General features: G+C 40.7%; 1 protein-coding gene across 6 annotated transcripts in view; it reads left to right on the forward strand.

Annotated features, from left to right (window-relative positions):
- Positions 1-20,553, forward strand: part of LOC145358519 (disco-interacting protein 2 homolog C) — a 571,331-nt gene that overhangs the window by 136,033 nt on the left and 414,745 nt on the right. For 5 of the 6 annotated variants that reach the window (XM_080212647.1, XM_080212672.1, XM_080212655.1 and 2 more), the window contains exon 2: positions 15,204-15,347. The exons of the other annotated variant lie outside the window; for it this stretch is intronic. In XM_080212647.1, coding sequence (XP_080068773.1) covers positions 15,204-15,347 — 144 coding nt within the window. The remainder of the gene's footprint in view (positions 1-15,203; positions 15,348-20,553) is intronic. 6 annotated transcript variants of the gene reach the window in all.

The raw sequence follows: 20,553 nt of genomic DNA on the forward strand, positions 1-20,553 counted from the left end.
GTAAAATGGGGAGATGATGGCCTAGTGGTACTTTTAATCCAGAAACTCAGCTAATATTCTGGAATCATAGGTTCAAATCCTGCCAGGGCAGACAGTGGAATTTGAATTCAATAAAAATATCTGAAATTTAAAAGTCTAGTGATGACTATGAAACCATTGTCAACTGTCGGAAAAACCCAACTGGTTCACTAACTTCTTTAGTGGAAGGAAATCTGCCGTCCTTACCTGGTCTGGCCTAAATCTGACTCTACACCCACAGCAGTGTGGTTGACTCTCAAATATCCTCGAGCAACTAGGGATGGGCAATTAATGCTGGCCAGCCAGCGATGCCCATTTCCCATGAATGAATTTTTAATAAAGGCTATTAGTGTGTGCGACTTAGTCCCTGAGGCATACAGGCAGACATTTCAAAATATTTTCTTATGTTGCTTTTGAGAGGATAGAGCAAAGCAATTTTGACTATTGGGTACGGGCATCAAAGGCAGAGTGTACAAAAGTGGAAAGCCCTGAGGGAAACAATCTTCCTGGAAGAATTTAACAATGAATCGGCCACGCTAAATTGCCCCTTAGTGACCTATTATGCATAGGAGGATTATCAGGGTAAATATGTGGCCTTAAGAGAATAGCGCCTCGGTAGGATGCTCCATCAGAGAATTGATGCTGACCTGATGGGCCAAATGGCCTCTTTCTGCACTAAAGGATTCTATGAGTATCACTTCCACCCTTAGCAGCTTCCTTTCTGGTCTGAATAGAAGTTTCTAGGGGTCAGGTTGTAAGCAGAATAGTGGACAAAATAAACAGTGAGAGTGAGGCAAAAGGGGACGGAGGCACTTCACAGGTTGAACCTCTTGGACAGTTAAACACCATATTTTTATGCTTACAGGCAGGAGGTTACCTACAGAGTCTGAAGAGATCTGTAGGGATAAATCAAATTTAGCCATGCATGATGTGGATGTAGAGGAATCTTCTCCCTTAGAGCAACATACTTATTGTTTAAGTCCTGAGAAACAAGCTCAAGTGGCAGCAGAAATGTAATATATGTTAAAAAAAATCACCTAATTGAGCCTAGTCAAAGCAATTAGAGTTCTCCAGTAATGTTAGTGTCTAAAATTGATGGATTCTGCATAGATTATGAAAAAGTTAATCCAGTAATAAAAATGGCTTCCAACCTAATTCCTCATTTATGAGATTGTATTGACATGGTTGGCAGTGCCATGTTCCTTATTAAGATAGATTTGCTGAAAGAATACTGGCAAGTACGTTTAATGTCTAAGGAGGCATTAGCTTCTGTCGTGCTGAAGAGGCGATGCCAATTCTGAGTAATGGCACTTGGATTAAAAACAAATGCTCCAACCACTTCCCAAAGTCAAATGAATCAAGTGGTCACTAATGTTCCCAACTGTGTGGTTTACTTGAATAATGTATTGATTGACAGCCACACTTGGAAAGACTAACCTGAAACAATTGGAAGCTCTGTTTTAAACAATTACAGGCGGCGGTGGATCAAGTAATAAACCTTGCCAAGAGTGAGTTTGCAAAAACGCGGGTAACTCATTTGGGGCATGTCATAGGGCAAGGACAAGTCTAGCTAAGAACAGCTGAAGTGCAGGCTTTGATGGGATTCCCTGTCCCTAAAACAAAATGGGAAAATGAGATTTTTTGGGAATATGCAGCTTCTGTGGTAGACGTGCCGAACCTGCCCCACTGACGGATATATTTCAAAAAAAAAAGTGGAGGTGGTATGGTTGTGAGCAAGTCAGATAGCTTTTGAGAAACTGAGGGTGTTCCTTCAAAATAAAAATCGATGCTAGTGTCTTGGGGTCTTATTACAGGAAGATGAATTGGATGTGGAGAAGCCAGTGAGATACTTTTCTAAGAAATTAAATTACGTCGGAAGAGATATTCTAAAATAGCAAAGGAAACCTGGGATTGTTAGTGGCCCTTAAACATTTTGAGGTATGTATCCTTCATGGCTGTAAAGAAACACCTAGTATATACTGACAGTAATTCCTTGGGTTTTATGGAATGACATAAGACTTGGAATGACGGACTGTTCCAATGGAATTTGCGAAAACGGTCTCCTAACTTAAAGATTGTTCATATTGTTGGAGAAGATAATGGCCGGTATTCTCCCCCCAAAAAAACACTAAATGCCAACTGTCGGGAAAATGAGAAACTTTCCTGCCTGTTTTTTGAGTGTACGTATCTGAATCAAGCACAGAGTGCCTTAGGGAGATTCACGCCAGAAAGTGCAGGGCAGAGCCTATTCCCGCTGGAGAGGCTGGCAGCATAGTGCTGAGTGAGCCACTGCGTATGCACCGATATGTCAGTGGGGAAATTGACCAATGTGCTCTGCTCTGCTCCCTCCCCATGGTGCCACGGTGTCCGGTGGATGGTGCCAAGCTGGCATTGCCCCAGAGCACCCCTTACCACTGCCCTACCAGGAGGGTCAGTTGGCCGGATGCTGGTTGCAGGTCCTGCTAAAGGCCCCTTGTTGATGTCTCCCAGCCTACTGTACTACTTGAGCAGTGCAGCAGGCTGGGAGAATCCCAGCCAATATAATTATACTGCCTCGGAAAAGCAACCAGCATAAACAAGGACCCCCACACACTCCATAGAACGTTACAGCACAGAAACAGGCCTTTTGGCCGTTATTGGCTGTGCCAAACCATTTTCCTGCCTCGTCCCACTGACCTGCACCTGGACCATATCCCTCCACACCCCTCTCATCCATGTACCTGGCCAAGTTTTTCTTAAATATTAAACTTCATCTGGCAGCTCATTCCACATTCCCTGTGTGAAGACCTCCTTCCCCTCCCCCCCCCACCTAATATTCCCTTTAATCTTTTCCCCCTTCACCCTCAACCCATGTTCTCTAGTTTTTTTTTTCTCTCCCCTAGCCTCAGTGGAAAAAGCCTACTTGCACTCACTCTATCTATACCCTTCATAATTTTATACACCTCTATCAAACCTCCCCTTGTTCTTCTACGCTCCCGGGAATAAAGTCCTAACCTAATCAACCTTTCTCTGTAACTCAGCTTCTCAAGTCCTGGCAACATCTTTGTAAACCTTCTCTGCACTCTTTCAACCTTATTAGTATCCTTCCTGTAAATAGGTGATCAAAACTGCGCACAATACTCTAAATTCAGCCTCTCCAATGTCTTATACAACCTCCCCATAACATTCCAACTCTTATACTCAGTACTTTGCTTTTTATAAAGGCCAATGTTCCAAAAGCACTCTTTACAACCCTATCTACCTGTGACGCCACTTTTAGGGAATTATGTATCTGTATTCCCAGATCCCTCTTCTACTGCGTTCTTCAGTGTTCTACCTTGGTTTGTCCTTCCAAAGTGCAATACCTCTCACTTGTCTGCATTAAACTCCATCTGCCATTTTTCGGCCCATTTTTCTAGCTGGTCCAAATCTCTCTGCAAGCTTTGAAAACCTTCCTCACTGTCCACTACACCTCCAATCTTTGTATCATCAGCAAATTTGCATATCCAGTTTACCACATTATCATCCAGATCATTGATATAGATGACAAACAACATTGGACCCAGCACTGATCCCTGTGGTACACCACTAGTCACAGGCCTCCACTCAGAGAAGCAATCCTTCACCATCACTCTCTGGCTTCTTGCATTGAGCCTATGTCTAATCCAATTTACTACCTCTCCATGTATACCTAGCGACTGAACCTTCCTAACTAACCTCCCACGTGGGACCTTGTCAAAGGCCTTACTGAAGTCTATAACTCCACTCTCTTCCAGCTTGTTCCGTTGAGAAAAAGATACAAATGTCAGAGGTCACGTACCAACTGACTTGAGAATAGCTTCTTCTCTGCTGCCATCAGACTTTTGAATGGACCTACCATATATTAAGTTGATCTTTCTCTAAACCCGAGCTATAACTGTAACACTACACTCTGCGCCTCCCCTTTCCTTCTCTCCAGTGTACTCTCTGAATGGTATGCTTTGCCTGTGTAGCTTGCAAGAAACAATACTTTTCACTGTATCCAACACATGACAATAATAAATCAAATCAAAATAAGAAGCTATCTCTGTGTCCAACTCTGTCAACCGCCTTCAGACTTTTTAATGTTTCACTGAGATCACCTCTCATTCTTCAAAATTCCAGAGAATATTGGTCACATTTACACAGCCTCTCATCACAGGACAACACTCTCATCCCATTAATCTAGTGAACCTTTGCTGTGCCATTTCCAATGTAAATATACCTTTCCTTAAATCTGGAGACCAAAACTGTCCAGTTCTTCAAGTGTGGTTTCACCAAAGCCATATACAATTGTAGAAATATTTGTATGTCCTTGTCTTCCAATCTCATTGCAGTAAGAGTCAACATCCCAGGTCCCCATCCCTGTGACCTATCTACACGAGGCATTAAAGCCAGCTGCTAAAGTTTCTAAGGCAGTTTCTTAAGCATGCAAACTTTATTATCCAGAAGAACAAAAGCAGCATGGTCATGAAAATACTTTGATCTCTGTGCCGTCTACTGCTTGACCTGAACACACATTTTCTTCTTTTCACTACTGGATTAAATGGGGGGAGGGGAGGTGTTAAATTTAACTCACCAGACTACATCAGTTCAAGATGTAGATGTACCACCAGCTTCTGAAAGTCATCAAGTGATGGGCAATATATGCCGACTTGTCCATTAGCACTTAGATCTTAAGAACGAATCGTACCCTGTGTCAGTTAGCATGTTGGATGCAGGTGGTACTTGGGATTAGAATTACAACAGTTTAACCTGCAGCAGACAGCAACAAGTGAACTGCAGCAAACAGAATGATTTGGCGAATCTACCACGAGGCCCCCTGATTAAAAGCACAATTATGTTTCCAGGGAAGCATAGTGAGTGGAGGACACCTAATATCTCTTTGGCTCCATGAGAGATATTGTTTGGCAGCATACTTACGAAGTGGCTGGAGTACATTTTGTTACATTGAAGGTGCAAGAAAGAAACAAGTTTGTGTCTTTCAAATTTTGTGTTGAATCAATCCCAGTCAGTTAAAGCAGTGAGATCTCCAGGCATGATTGAAAGATGAGTAAACAATCTTGCTGGCCAGAATGGGATATTAGTGTGATTCTGCACAGCCATAAACATAAGGATTGCCATTAAAGCTGAATCATTGCATTCAATAGAGCTTTTGGAGAAAGAATCTAAGAAAGGCGGTACATTTTGAAAATGATTGTCTAAATAGGCTTTGTAATAGCTTAGTTGGAGGTCAATTAATTGCGCTCAGCCAGTCTGTTGTTTTAATCAGCCTTACCTGTGCCATCAGAGTTGTTTATGGCCTTTTTTAAAAAAAAGGATGTGGCACTGTATCTTCCACAACTCTTTCTGCTTGGTGATGAGAGAGGAAAAAGGAACAAATTGAGCCAGCTAGAATTTTTTTACCTCGTTTCTTTCCTTTTGAAATAGGGATTGAGTGCTTCATAACAGTTAAGTCATTCTACCAGGAAATCTGGGATGGGAGCCGACTCCTTTCTCCCTCAGGAATGCTGGTTGTTTCCGGGCTTGTTTTCTGGTTACTGGTGTCATTAATCCTTGAGTTCCGTGATGTTTATCACCATTTACCATGTGCAGTAGATGGTTTGGTGTTTTACCTTGTAAGTGTAACTATGAGCCTTAATCATTTTTACTATGTAGATAAACAAATATAGCTAGATTGTTTGTGTGTAAATTAATAAAAACTTACATTCATATGCCTATGTAATCATAGGTTACACTTATCAACATCTGTTAAGACTTGTTTTTCAGTTTTTAGAGATCTAAGTGGTACATTGGCCCAGATTTTGCTCTGGGAATAATGGTGGCTTTTGAGTATTCATGTTATTGTATAAATCATAAAGCAAATTCCAAAAATACATGCTTGCGCAGTTAAAAGTGAAAATCCAAAAGTTGCTATTTGATTTTCTCCTGTTCCCCCACAAGCTATGCATCAGTGGTACCTTGACAATCGGGTTACCAATTATATGGGGCAGATAAAGATATATATATCTATATATATGTAATTGAATTTTCAGCATTGTGATAAGTTTTAATTTCTGCCAAGAAACCTTAATGGGGCTAAAAATGTAATTTTACAAATGTGGAGCCTTTTTCCACCAGGGTATAATTATCACTGGCGATTTTTATGAAGTCATTTATTTTTAACTTGTCCTTTCTCTTGCTCTTCTCTCTCATCTCTCAATCCCATGTTTCTTTGCTTCTTTCGTTTATTTTCTGTACATAATTAAATACTCTCTCTATACTTCCCAGTTTAAACTGTATCTGGTTGACGAGCCCTATTGTTGCTTGTGCTCATGCGTGTTACAAATCCATTCCAGAGGGTGACACACTAGATCAGAGATTTGAGAGGCTGCTGTTCCAGCATTGATAAACAATATGTGGCAAATTTCAACATTTGTTTGCTATTGGTTGCCGTATCCAGGCCATGGTGATCCACAGATGCTTTTACGTTATTTGTACAGTGAGGCAATATGATTTGATCTTATACATGTCTCAACAGAAGAAAAGCAGGAAGAGACAGCATGGTTTAATTTGACTGCATGGGGAGTGATATATAAGGTGCATGTTCATTGGGCAGACGTCTAATTAAGGCTGATCTTCTCCAGTGTGTAGAATAGATAGAATCCTTGAATTTAAAATAAAAGATCTGGTGAGAAAACAAAAGCGAGATGCAACTTGCTTTAAAAAATGGGTTATTTGGGTACCTGATAAAAATCATTGGTCAGTATATACTTTGGGGACCACTGTGTATATTATGTAGATGAGAGAAAATTGACTTTCAGCACCAGGTTGTTTGGTAATCTGCGCTATGTTGTCCCCTTTTTCATTACTTACATTAATAGGCTTGAATGGAGATACAACAGCATTGGTTGTTTGAGCCAAGTGGCCTGTTTCTGTGCCGTATATTGTATGTAGTGCAATGTTAAATTACACCACAAATTGTCACGTTGCTTCACTCCCATGAAGAGAGCATGCAGTCCAATTTCTTTTTGTAAAACTGTCCCAAACAGGGAGGGAGGCAAAAGGTGGGAAATTACAGACCAGTTAGTTTAACATCTGCTGTTGGGAAAGTGTTAGAATCAATTACCAAGCCTGCAATATCAGGACGCTTGGAAAGCCAAAATGCTATCCATCAGAGTCAGCATCGTATTATGAAAGGCAAATCATGTTTGACTAATTTGCTAGAGTTCTTTGAAGATGTAACAAGCAAAGTGGATCATGGGGGTCCTGTAGATGTAGTATATCCAGATTTCCAGAAGGTGTTTGATAAGGTGCCCCGCACAACGTTAAGTCACAAGGTTCGATCACATGGGATTAGGAGTAATTTATTAGCTTGGATAGATGATTGGCTCGTGGACAGAAGACAGAGTTGGGATAAATGCTTTTTTTCTGGATGGTAAAAAGTAACAAGTGGGATGCCACAGGGGTTGGTCCTTGGACCCCAACTATTTACAATCTCTATTAATGACTTAGATACAGGGATAGAAGATTCTATAGTCAAGTTTGCAGTTGACACAAAAATACGTGGGATAGTAACATGAAATAAGAATCCTCCAAATGGATATACATATAAGTTAGAAGAGTGGGCCAAAAGATGGCAGATGGAGTTTAACGTGGAAAAGTGTGAGGTCATGCATTTTGGTTGGAAAATTGGGAAGGTTACTTATTATCTAAATGGGGAAAGACTTCGGGGTGCTCTGGTGCAGAGGGATCTGAGTGTCCTTGTTCATGAGTCACAGAAAACTAGAATGTGGGTATGGCAGATAATAAAGAAAGTGAATGGAATATTGTTATTTATAGCTAAAAGAATAGAATGTAAAGGTAAGGAAGTATTGTTGCAACTATACAAGCAATGGTGAGACCGCACCTGGAATATTGTGCACAGTTTTGGTCCCTTTGTTTGACGAAAGGTGTAGTGGCATTGGAGGCAGTTCAGGGGAGGTTCACTAGATTGATTCCAAAGATGAACGGTTTGTCGTATGAAGAGAGATTAGATTAGATTAGATACTCTCTGGAAATTAGAAGAATGAGGGGAGATCAAAATGAGGTATACAGGATGATAAAAGGTATGGATAAAGTAGACATGGAGTGGATGCTTCCGCCTGTGGAGCATTCTAGGAAGAGAGGCCACAGTCTTAGGATAAAGGGTAGCAAATTTAAAACAGAGTTGAAGAGAAACTTCTTCTCTCAAAGCGTAGTGAATCTGTGGAATTCGCTCCCCCCAAAGTGCACTGGATACTGGGACAGTGAATAAATTTAAGGAGGAGTAGGACAGATTTTTAGTTGGTAATGGGTTGCAGGTTTATGAGGAGAAGGCAGGAAAATGGGGATGAGGAGCATATCAGCCATGATCGAATGGCAGAACAGACTCGATGGGCCAAATGACCTAATCCTCCTCTAGCTTATGAACCTATGAGCAAACAACTTGTCAACACAATTCACCTTTCCAGCTACTCTTTTGATCCGTTTTGGGGTCCCTCCAACTTTCCCATCCTTTCTCCACCTCTCAATCTGTCTCTGATATCAACGAGTTCAAACGCCTCCTTCAATTTCTTTCTCCTGCAGCAGTGTTGTTGAAATTGCTGGGGGAAATCAAACCTACTTTTGATGAACATATTGGTGATACAATATGATGTTCCACTTCACTACCCTTAAATGAATTTCTAATACGCTGTTACATCTCCTTGGAACGGTAAGCTGAATAGTGTATGATGGATTGAATGGATTTCATTAATTGTGCTCCAGTTCCCTAGTTTTCTTTATTACTGCTTCCCTTGCAATAGGATAGTGTTGCAAATTTTGAAAGCTTTTTCACTAAAACATGTCCAGCTTTACACTATGGGAGACATTTGCGTTCTAAAGCTTAAATGATCATGCCTTTCAGCCCTTTCACTTCCCACAAAAGTCTAACCCATTATGTTCCAACAGTATATCCTTATCCTTATCCTCAGGTTAATGCTTGTTAGGTAGTCATTCTTGTTCTTAACCTGTTCAATGTCCTCTCTTTTCCATCAACTATGCCTATAGACCACAAATTATTCAACCACAAAGTAGCAGCTGTCCCCATTCTGCTTTCCTTTGATCCTTTTCTAGTGTGTCGGAGGCTTTTTATCCACCTCTTCTGTTTTTTAGGCGCAGCCCCTAATTGAACAAAGAACATGCATTAATATTTTGGCAACTGCAATCTGCTCCGGAGCACTTGGTAACTAACGAAATATAATTTAAAATGCAGGTACCATGGAGTGTGAGCGGACACACTTATAATTTGCACACAGATTTTACTTAAGCACTTAATAATCTGCTTTAGGTCATATTGGCTATGGGATAAATGTCGGCTAGGATGCCGAAAGAACTACCTTCCTGTTTGAATTGTGTTGTGTGATCTTTTGCGTTCACCTGAGGGGGAAAACGGGGGCCTTAGTTCAGTATTTTAGCATGAAATATGACTCCTCCCAACAATGCAACTTTCCATTGGCCCTACATTAAATGGTCATTCTTGGTTATGTGGACAAATCAAACTTAGACAAGCATTCTTTGGAGGGGTGATGGTTCTACCAGCATGTACATATTAATTGTGATAGTGTAATGATTATATTCTGGGACTTGTAAGCCTGAAGCCTGGACAATGCTGTTGATAATTTCATTTCTCACCAAGCCAGTTTTAAACTCAGCTATTGAAATCAGTCTGAAATAAAAATAGCATCAGTAATGGTGAAAATGAAATGACCGCAATGTCTTAAAGCATTCATTTGGTTCTCTGATATTCTTTTAGAGAAGAAAATCTGCCATGCTTACCTGGCCTGGCCGATATGCAAGTGCAGACCTAGAGTTAACACTGAACAGCCCTATCTTATCAAGCCCTGGCAAGCCGTACAATTGTCTCAAGGGCAATTAATGGGTGGCTGATCAATGCTGGCCTTTCAGATAGCACTCACATCCATGAGTTAATAAGAATATGCTTTTTCAGTAAAACTTGCACAGCTTTACACTGTGGTAGACATTTGCCTCCTAAAGTTAAATGATCATGCCATTCAGCCCCTTCACTTGGAACCATTATGTTCCAATCATATATTTCCATGCTCTCAGTTTAAGACTTGTTAGGTAGTCATTCTTGTTCTTAACCTGGACAATGTTCTCTCTCTTTTCCATTAACTATGCCCATAGACCACAAATTACTCAACCGCAAGGTAGTAACTGTCCCCATTCTGCTTTCCTTCATTGGGTGCACAGGATTCTTAACCTTTCCTTCCAAACCCTGACCCTCAAAATGTTCCAAATAATTATTTCAATCCAGTATAACTTCCTAAATCGTGACTAATCTGTTCTTATGTAATGGGGAAAAAGTGGTGGCATATTTCTTGACCATGAAATAAGTTTCTATGTCATAGCTTCATTGTAGAGTCCTGTTATGCTCACTGTTTTTGCATGGTTCTGATTTTTCACCTTTATTTCCTTATGCCTTTTTTAACACCTGTAAATCAGTAAGCAGTGAAGTTTAAAGATCTTGCTGCACTTTCCAATGTTCATCCATGCTTTTGCTTTAAAGCAGTCATAAATTGATGGAATGGGTGCAAGGAACAGAATTCAGCATCCACTCCCCCTGTTCATCATCGTATGCTGTCCTCTGATCATGTCAACTTCCACATTCGTGTCACAGACATCCACCTGTACTTTATTTTTAAATTCTTCCACAGTAGCACTGGCAAGGCTAGCATTTGTTACCCATCCCTAATTGTCCTTGAACTGACCTGGCTATTTCATGAGGTGGTTGGTCAACCACGTCGCTGGCGTGTCTGGAGTCACATGCAGGCTAGATTAGGCAAGGATGGCAGATTTCCTTTTCTAAAGGACATTATTGAACCAGGTGGATTTCTATGAGGGCTGACCATAGTTTTATTGTCACCATTACAAAGAACAAAGAAAATTACAACAAAGGAACAGGCTCTGTGGCCCTCCAAGTTTGCACCAATCATGCTGCCCAACTGAACTAAAATGCCCTATCCTTCTGGGGACCATATCCCTCTATTCCCATCCTAGTCATGTATTTGCTAAGACGCCCCTTAAAAGTCACCATCGTATCTGCTTCCACTACCTCCCCAGGCAGTAAGTTCTGCGCACCCAACACCCTCTGTGTAATAAACTTGCCTTGTAGATCTCCTTTAAACCTTGTCCCTCGCACCTTAAACTTATGCCCCCTCGTAATTGACCCTTCCACCCTGAGGAAAAGCTTGTGACTATCCACTCTGTCCATGCCCGCCATAATCTTGTAAACTCTCATCAGGTCGCCCCTCAACCTCCGTCATTCCAGTGAGAACAAACCAAGTTTCTCCAACATCTCCTCATAGCAGATGCCCTCCATACCAGACAACATCCTTTTCTGTACCCTCTCCAAAGCCTCCACATTCTTCTGGTAATGTGGTGACCAGAATTGAGCACTATATTCCAAGTGCAGTCTAACTAAGGTTCTATAAAGCTGCGACACAACTTGCCAATTTTTAAACTCTACGCCCCACTCGATGAAGGCAAGCATGCCGTATGTCTTCTTAACTACCTTCTCCACCTGCGATACCACTTTCAGTGACCTGTATACCTATACACCCAGACCCCTTTGCCTATCAATACTCTTAAAGGTTCTGCCATTTACTGTATATTTCCTATCTTTATTAGACCTTCCAAGATGCATTATCTCACATTTGTCCAGATTAAACTCCATCTGCCATCTCTGCGTCCAAGTCTCCAACCGATCTCTATCCTGCTGTGTCCTCTAATGGTCCTCATCACTATCCGCAAATCCACCAACCTTTGTGTCATCTGCAAACTTACTAATCAAACCAGTTATATTTTCCTCCAAATTATTTATATATGGTGCAAGCACATAATAAATATACAAGAAGCATTTCTGAGACTAGCTTTCAATTCCAAAGCTATTGGTGGGATTTGAACCTGTGATTGAGAGCATTAGCCTGAGCCTCTGGATTGATGGTCTAGTGACATTAGCAGTGCACTACTGTCTCTTTCATTTGCTGGATTGAGCAGCATGTTGAACATTTCTGCATTATGCAAGCTATAGGCATGATTTTTCTCTCTTGGTTGCATGCTCTTGCTTCCAACTCATAGCAAGCACTCTCTGGTGGATTCTTAGTCTGATTTCATAGTGGGCAATTTCAGTGTTCTGATAACGTACACTATCAAATGAAACAACCAATGAGGTTGCTGAGAAACCATGTCAAGCTTGTGCATTTTGGGAGAGCTCAAGGATGATTTGATACAGTTTCATGTCAGGTTTTCCAATTCTCAATAAATATGCCTTTTTGAACATTCTCATTTGGTAGATTGGTGCTCTAGATTATCCATAAATCCCTCATGGAGGAATTGTAGTTGGGCAAAGCAGCTGTAGGAATACAAAGTTATGTGCATATAGGGCAAAAACAAATGAGTGAACTGTAATCAAACTAAGGAGCCATATCAAAGCATGCATGTAAGTATGTGGTTAATGCAAAGAGCCCAGCAGCTATCTGCACTGATACTTGGGTCTCATGATACACAGCAGAATGAGACTATGAACTGGGTTGGCTTGTTGGGTCCTTGACTGCCTCATTCTGCTCAGTGTCTTCACTGGGGCATTGCTGTAGCTTCGCCATGTAAGGAATTGTTGGCATGGACCCACGAGTCTGTGTGAATGTTTTGGTACATTAATGGATCAGTAGAAGTCTAATCACGTTTCTCTTAAAATATGTAAAGTGCTCTTTGTTTTTTGGATTTGCTTATTGAATTTTTAATGAGTTCTTAGGTGGGCCTTCTTACGATGTCTGTAAATTGGCAGCTTTTAGCTGCAGTTTCTGAAAATACAAAATTAAGGGGGAGAATTGGCGAATTCTCCCTAAAAGCTATTATGGAGGTTGAAGATTTGGAATAACATAGTTAATTGATTTAGAGTATCTGAGATTTTTTTCATTTAATTTAGATAGAGGATCACGATCTTTAATTTTTAACTTCTCAACTTTTTTTTGCAGCTACATTTGGGTTTGTAATTACAGTGTAAATTTATTTCATTGTTGGATTTTTTTTAAACAAACATTTGGAGAATGAAGAGCAGCAGCAGGTGAGATCACAGGTGAGGGGGGCTGCTCATAAGGGGTGATACCCAATGGATGGGATGTACAGCTCAAAGGTGTCTTTCTTGGAGCTATCTGCAGTGCCTCAGAAGTTTGTGCTTCTCCATGCAGGTTATTACTGAATATTGCAGACTTCTGAAACAGAACATAGAAACTAGAAGCAGAAATAGGTCATTCGGCCTTTTTGAGCCTGCTCTGCCATTCATTTTGATTATGGCTGATCATTGAATTCAATATCCTGATCTCCCCACCCCCCCCCCATATCCCTTGATCCCTTTAGCCCCAAGAGCTATATTTAATTTCTGCTTGAAATCAGACATCATTTTAGCCTCAGCTAAATTCTGTGGTAGTGAATTCCACAGATTCACCATTCTCTGGGTGAAGAAATCTCTGCTCACCTCAGTTCTAAAGGGTCTACCCCTTATCCTCAAACTATGGCCCCTAGTTTCCCCCGCCACCATTGGAAACATTCTTTCCGAATCTACCTAGTCTAACCCTTTTAGAATATTATGTTTCTGTTACATCCCCTCTCTCTCAAACTCCAGTGAATATAATCCTATCTCTCCCTGTGTCTGCATGGGTTTCCATCAGCTGCGTAATTACAGTGTAAATTTATTTCATTGGAATTTTTTTTAAACAAACATTTGGAGAATGAAGAGCAGCAGCAAAAGACCACAGGTGAGGTGGGGGGTGGGGGTAGTGGTGTACATTAAGTTGATTGGTCACGTTAAAATTGCTGCTTAGTGTCAGGGAGACTAATGGGGTAAATACACGGGGCCACAGAGACAGGGCCTGGATGGGATTGTCATTGGTGCAGACTTGATGGGCTGAATGGCTGCCTTCTGCATTGTTGGGATTCTATGATTCTAACCAACTTAGTCTCTCCTCATGTGACAGATCCGCCATCCCAGGAATCAACCTGGTAAACCTTCACTGCGCTCCCTGTATAGCAAGGACCCACTGCTTGCTAGCTCTGCCAATGGCTGTGAAAGTCACCCCTCCTGACTGCTATGTCCTTTGTGTGGATGTGCCGGCGTTGGACTGGGGTAAACACAGTAAAAAGTCTGACAACACCAGGTTTTAGTCCAACCGATTTATTTGATAGTAAACTCACAAGCTTTCAAGGGGACTCCCTCTTCGTCACCTGATTGGATCTGATGCCATGAGATCTGGAGTTAATGTTGAGGACACCCAGGGCCACTCCATCCTTTGTGTATAATACTGTGCTGCCAGGATTGACTGTGATTTTATTGTATTGGCAGAGTATGCTTAATTGGGCCCCATGCTCCGCTCCAACTCCTACTTCTTATGCTCATTTTTGGTGGTTCTGAGCTGTCAGTGGGATGTGATGTGACATATGTAAGAATGTTGATGGAGGAGACTGTGACATTGGCTGAAAGGTATGATTTTGTGAGGATGACTATACTTGACTGTTGCTAGCCTGTAGGACTGCTTTCCCAACTTTGGCACAAGTACCTGGATATTCATGAGGAAGACTTTGAAAGATTAACTGGGCCAGAAGTGCCTTTGTTGTGTCCAAGTACAGTGTATTGGGCTGATGAGTGCTTGCATATTTTTGTTGATATAGTTCATAGATTGACATTTCTGGTGATGATAGGGCTTTAAAAAAAAACTTTCAATTTTTGTTTGGTACAACTAAGGTAAATAACGCAGTTAGAAACTTGTCTCTAAAGGTCAAAAAGGACAAGTCTACCTGAATGATGATTGTGGATAAAGTGAAACGTTGATTATATTACATAAAGTTTTGGATTTTTATAATGTATAGCTAAGCAAAGCTGGCAGTGCTAAAAATTAAGGACAGTTCAGTTGGACTTTTGGACACCTGGGTGAAAGCATTTATGCCACTGATATTGAGAACGGTGCTCAGGAAGTTCGTATGCATCACTTGCTTTCTTCAGCACTAACAAAGCAAACTTGGATGTACCAAATTCTGAAATTGTTTTCTCTTTTATCCTTTGCGCTTTGAATGCATTTACTATTACAACAATAATTGGAAGAAATGGTTGCAACAGAACTTTATGTCTACCACAGGAAGTGATGCAAAGGAATTTCCTAGGCACGGCTGCGAAGAAGCAAAGCACAATGGCACCGCCCTGTTACCCAAACATCCAACTGAGCTGCACGCAATTACTGACAGAACCTTTGTTCAACTAGATACAAAATCTAACTATAATGGTGAGTAATCCTTCAGCATATCCAGAATTAGAAATAGGGTAGAGCTGTCCTTCAGTGCTGTACTTGTGTTCCTGATTTGGTTTCCGTTTGTTGTTGTGGTTTGTTAGAATATGCTTGCCACACATCACGTGTTGTTGTCTTCATCTTATCGTAGTCTTTGTGTAATTCTAGTACTAAAATACATAATTGAGTGTCCATCCATAATCATCGCCATCTCAAGAGTACAAAACAGCTCGTTTCCCAAAAAGCATGTTCTTGTTTTTTTGTTTTGATGTATGCATTAGTAATGTGAAGTTAAACCCTAGACAACACTTGTATGCTGTTGTGAAAGCGAATGCAAATAAAGATGAAATTAATGGCCCTTCATTATCAGCTTATTGCAGTTGATCAATTATTAACTGGCTTAAATAGTGCATTATTGTAGCACTGTTCATACATTTAGAGTATGATGTACAATATTATGACTCTGCCATTTAAATTCTGCAACATGCATGTTTCAAACCTGTATGATAAGTTGTCAGCATCACACCTGACAACTTTGTATTACAGTGATTCTTAGTTCTGGATCTGTCTTCCTACTGTTACACATCTTTTTTTAAAAAAACTTGAATAATTTGCATTTTTTTTTGAGGTGCAGGGGAAGTGAGTATCCTCTTTATGGCTCCTGCTCTGCAGATTGCTGCTCATCACTCAAGTCCATTTGGGCTGGTTGATTGGACTGAGTTAATAACTTGCTTATTAAAACCATTCCATAACTGGCCACAGGGTGAATGAGGTCTTGTGGTGTCTCACCTTGTTATGTCTTACATAAAATGCTTGTCTTTTTGTTTGGTGTTCTCCCCGTCAGCTGGCCCAGAAGATGGACAACACTACCCAAGCTGAAGTGATATGCTGGTGATGTGATTTGAGAGTCTAGTGTTGAGGTGCCAGCCATATGAACTAACTCTGTGTTACTTCAATATTTATGGCTGGTGTGTAGCAATTTAAAAAAAACTCGGTGTGAGAAGGTTTTTCCTCACGTCGCCATCACTTCTTTTATCACTCACCTTAAATTAGTATCCTCTGGTTCTCAATCCTTCCACCAACGGGAACAGTTTCTTCCTTTCTATTCTATCCAGCCCCTCATGATTTTGCATTGTTCCGCCAAATCTTCTCTCAACCTTCTCTTCTCCAAAGGAGCACAGTCCCCATTTCTCCAATCGTCTTACTGGACTGAAATTTTGCATGCCCGGGTTGATTCTCAGGAATCCTTCCTGTACCCTCTTTAACCCTTTTACACCTTTTCTAAAGTGTGGTGCACAGAATTGGACCCGATACTCCAACCAAGGCCAAACCAGTGTTTCATACATTTTGCATTTTAAAATTCACATGCTTTTAGCTCGTGAAAGTATATCTTGAGGTGTAGGAGTTAAGAGTAAACTGAGATTGCAAGTTGCCAGCTCTGAAGCATTGTGTCCTGCAGCTGATGATTTGAATTTTTTTCCTTGCAGGATGTGGACAGCACTGACAGTATCACATTTATTACTATTCTTGTATTAAAAATATTCTGTGAATGTGTTTACTAATTTACTGTTGCCACCTGCTCTCTTGTATAGCTGGCAGGTTGAAGCTGCTGTCAGCTTATGTTTCTCTGAGTAATATTTGAAACTTATAACCTTTGATTGGAGAGAAAGGAAAGGAACTTTGCGCATTTCTCATAACATCTGGAATACCATCTTATTGGACAAGCTACTGTGGCAGATTGTTTACTTGCTATGGTGCTTAGGGTCTAGACTTGAGCTTCTAATTCCATGTATTGCACATTCCTGGATTCATGCAGTGCATTCGGGGAAATGTTCTTTACCAAAACTAATGAGAACTAATTTAAATGGGGAGAGAAAAGGGGAATGTACCTCCAGTTGTGGTGCCAAGTCAGATAGACCAAGGATTATGGGTCCAAATTTTATTCAGTTCCTTGGTCTGTGGTGAGCAGGTTCAATTCAGTTGTGTCCACAAACTAAGGAGGTTAGAATGCAACCAATAATAACATTACAATAGATCCAATGGTAACCTGCTATAATGGTCAGCTGATCCAAATGACAGAATAATGAGATGGGCAGCTGACTGCAGCTGCAGTATAAATAAAAAGCTGCTGTATTTTGTGGAAGCTTGGAATACCCAAAGTGTGGCCTCAAATGTTGGAGTAATGAAGTTTCTTTATTAAACCTTTTTCTTTGATTTATAAGTTAGAGTGAGTTTTGTTTTATTTTGTTGCCGATAACCGAAGAGTTCCTTCTGGTGGATCAACATGAGGGAGTTCCTGCTGGAAGGAGTGTTTTTGTCAGCTTTGTGATAGGCTATGGCTGGCTCAGTTCCAATGTGCTCTACAATTCACTAATATGTTCCTATTCACTGTTGTGGCTTTAGTGTGAAAACCACTTGATATTGTACTCCAGCTTTCAGAAGAGAGGGAAAAAAGGTTGGAATTTTATTTTGTTAAATTAAGGAATGACTTTGAGGAGACCAGAAGGAGAAAGTGCTCTCTCATTCTGCCTGGCAAGAGATGGGGTATTAAAATGGAACGAGAAGAAGAAGTAATTGTTTATTCTGCATTCCCCACAAACCACAGAATTATAACTCCTTAAAGATTATCTTTCCAACTCATAAGAATCAATCTCTGTCCCACATGTTGAGTTGGCCTGAAGGTGTCAATGCACGACAGTAAAACCTCCGTAACAATAACAGATTTGTTCCTGACCAATTGGATAGAGCTCTAGATAAGCGATTGAGAGACAGATAACTAACAAATCTGCGACCCGAGAGTTCCAGACCCAAGTACGGGGCAAGTGAGTATGTGTGTACGTAGATAACACTGTGGTGGTCCAGTATATCATAGCAGGCGAGCGAGATGCTAAACAGCCTTTCAGATAAGTGTTAAAGCTCACATAGTACTATTTGAATAAGAGCAAAGATGATCTTCTGGTGTCCAGGCCGATGTTTATTTCAAAGAATAGCACAAAAAGATCAATCAGGTAAATGATCAGATAATATTTGCAAGACAATGATCTGCATGGCAAAGGTTATTATACTTCAATGGTACTTTGGTTTTGAACAGCTTTGGAATGTACTAAATATATGGAATGCAAAATTATTTTTTCTTTTATTGGAAGATGCTCCTATCAGTTCAAAATTCATTTCAATGCATGAAGGCATCTACCAGGAACAAGTTTGGAGCAACTGGAGATGGTGAATAACCATGGGCACCTTTGTTTTTAATTGAGGGCTAAGTTCATGTCTCCAGACTAGAGGCTGAAAACTCCTCTTCTTCCATTGGCCATGTGGATTTTCGAATGCATTTCCCTGAACCCATGGATAGTTCAAAAACTTCAAACCACCAGAACAAATGTTGTCCTGATAACCTGATATTAATCTCAAAGCTCATTTGTCACAAACTGTGACAAGGAGTAGGGACAGGTTTTCATTTCCTCTGCTTCAGCTGTATACAGCATTTGATGTGTCCATGTCTGGAGATTATTATCCTTACATTGAGATGCTTTGAACTGCTCCTGGTGTGTGGAGCAGATGAAAGATGATAGATTATTTCCCTGATGGGATTTTCATCCTTGGATATAAATCTGGCAACCATAGCCACCTTGCATGGAATATAATTTTGGGCAAGAGAGATGGGCTATTAAGTAGTTCAAGTCACTGCACAAAGACACGTATACTCTCGCTTAATGTAAAAACACAGGCAGGCTCTACCTTTCTATAACATAGAACAATAGAATCCTTAGAGTGTAGAAAGTGGCCATTCGGTCCATCAAGCCTGCACCAAATCTCTGAAAGAGCATCTTAATTAGGCCCCCTTGCTCTATCCCCTAACTCTGCACATTTACCATGGCTAATCCACCTAACCTATACATCTTTTGGACACTAAGGAGCAATTTAGTATGGCTAACCCACCTAACCTACACATCTTTGGACTGTGGGAGGAAATCGGGGCACCTGGAGGTGCAGTCACGGAGAGAATGTACAACCTCCATACAGATAGTCATCCAAAGCTGGAATCGAACCCGGATCCCTGGCATTGTGAGACAGCAGTGCTAACCACTGTGCCATCCAACTTCATTATCATGTGTGTGCTTGGCCCAGGCCTATCAAGGCAGCTACACTCCACCATTGTGATGGGAATGCTTGCTGTTCAGTGAAACAAGACCCTACTGGGTAAGTAATCTGCCTTTTTAAACTCTTGGCCTTTTCAGTTATCTCTGTCCTTCATTTAAAGCAGAGTTGTAACCCTGTCATATTTAATATCAATTATCTTTTAATATTGCCTCATCTTTATGAAGGCAAAGTCCCATTATGAGATTGCTTTCAAAATGTCATTTTTCTTTGCAAAAATGCAACTTTTGAACAATATTTTCCTCTTGAATTTAAACCCAAGGCAGTAATTACACAAAATCCAATGTGTGGACAGCGGTAAATTATACATTATCTTATTAAAGGCTATTGACAGTTACTGTAGATGGTGATTGTGAGTATACTAAAAATAAGCTGTTTTAAAGTAGTAGTCACTGTTGGTGTTTAGATTTATTTCCATGAAATGATACTTCAGCTGCACTCTGCTTGTAATTACCTTGAAATGTGAATTGAATGGTTCATCAACTCCGCCTGGTCACATAGATTATTTTAACATCCATCCATACTTTTGCAGTTCAAATTTTCTACTTCCCTGCGTGTTTGTTTTTTTTTCCATTTTTAGAGAACTCCTCCCCAGAAGGTTACCTTGCATCCCTAGATCTCGAAAGCTAACAGATAACTCAGCCATTTCCAGTTGTAGGAAAACAAACTTAGGCAGCATCTTTCCTGCCATATAAGATAACACACAAGGCATTTACGGCAAAGGTAAAGTCGTATGTTGCCATACAGATGGAGAAGGTGTGATAGCACTGGAGGTGATACAGAGGAGATGCACCAGGATGTTGCCTGGGATGAAGAATTTGAGCTACAAGGAGAGACTAGATAGGCTTGGATTGTTCTAGCATTGGAAGTTACAGATAGTTCTATGGCTTGGTAGGTATAGATGTGATCGGTGCAACTTGTGGGCCGAAGAGCCTGTTTGTGCTGTAGTGTTCTACGTTCTATGTTTTCTTTGGAGCAGAGAAGGCTATGGGGGTGGGGGGGGAGGGGCTCGGAAATGATTGAGGTGTGTAAGATTGAGGGGTAT

This window comes from Carcharhinus amblyrhynchos, chromosome 2 (assembly GCF_965287045.1).
Source record: "Carcharhinus amblyrhynchos chromosome 2, sCarAmb.v2.hapA, whole genome shotgun sequence".
Taxonomy (NCBI): Eukaryota; Metazoa; Chordata; class Chondrichthyes; order Carcharhiniformes; family Carcharhinidae; genus Carcharhinus; species Carcharhinus amblyrhynchos.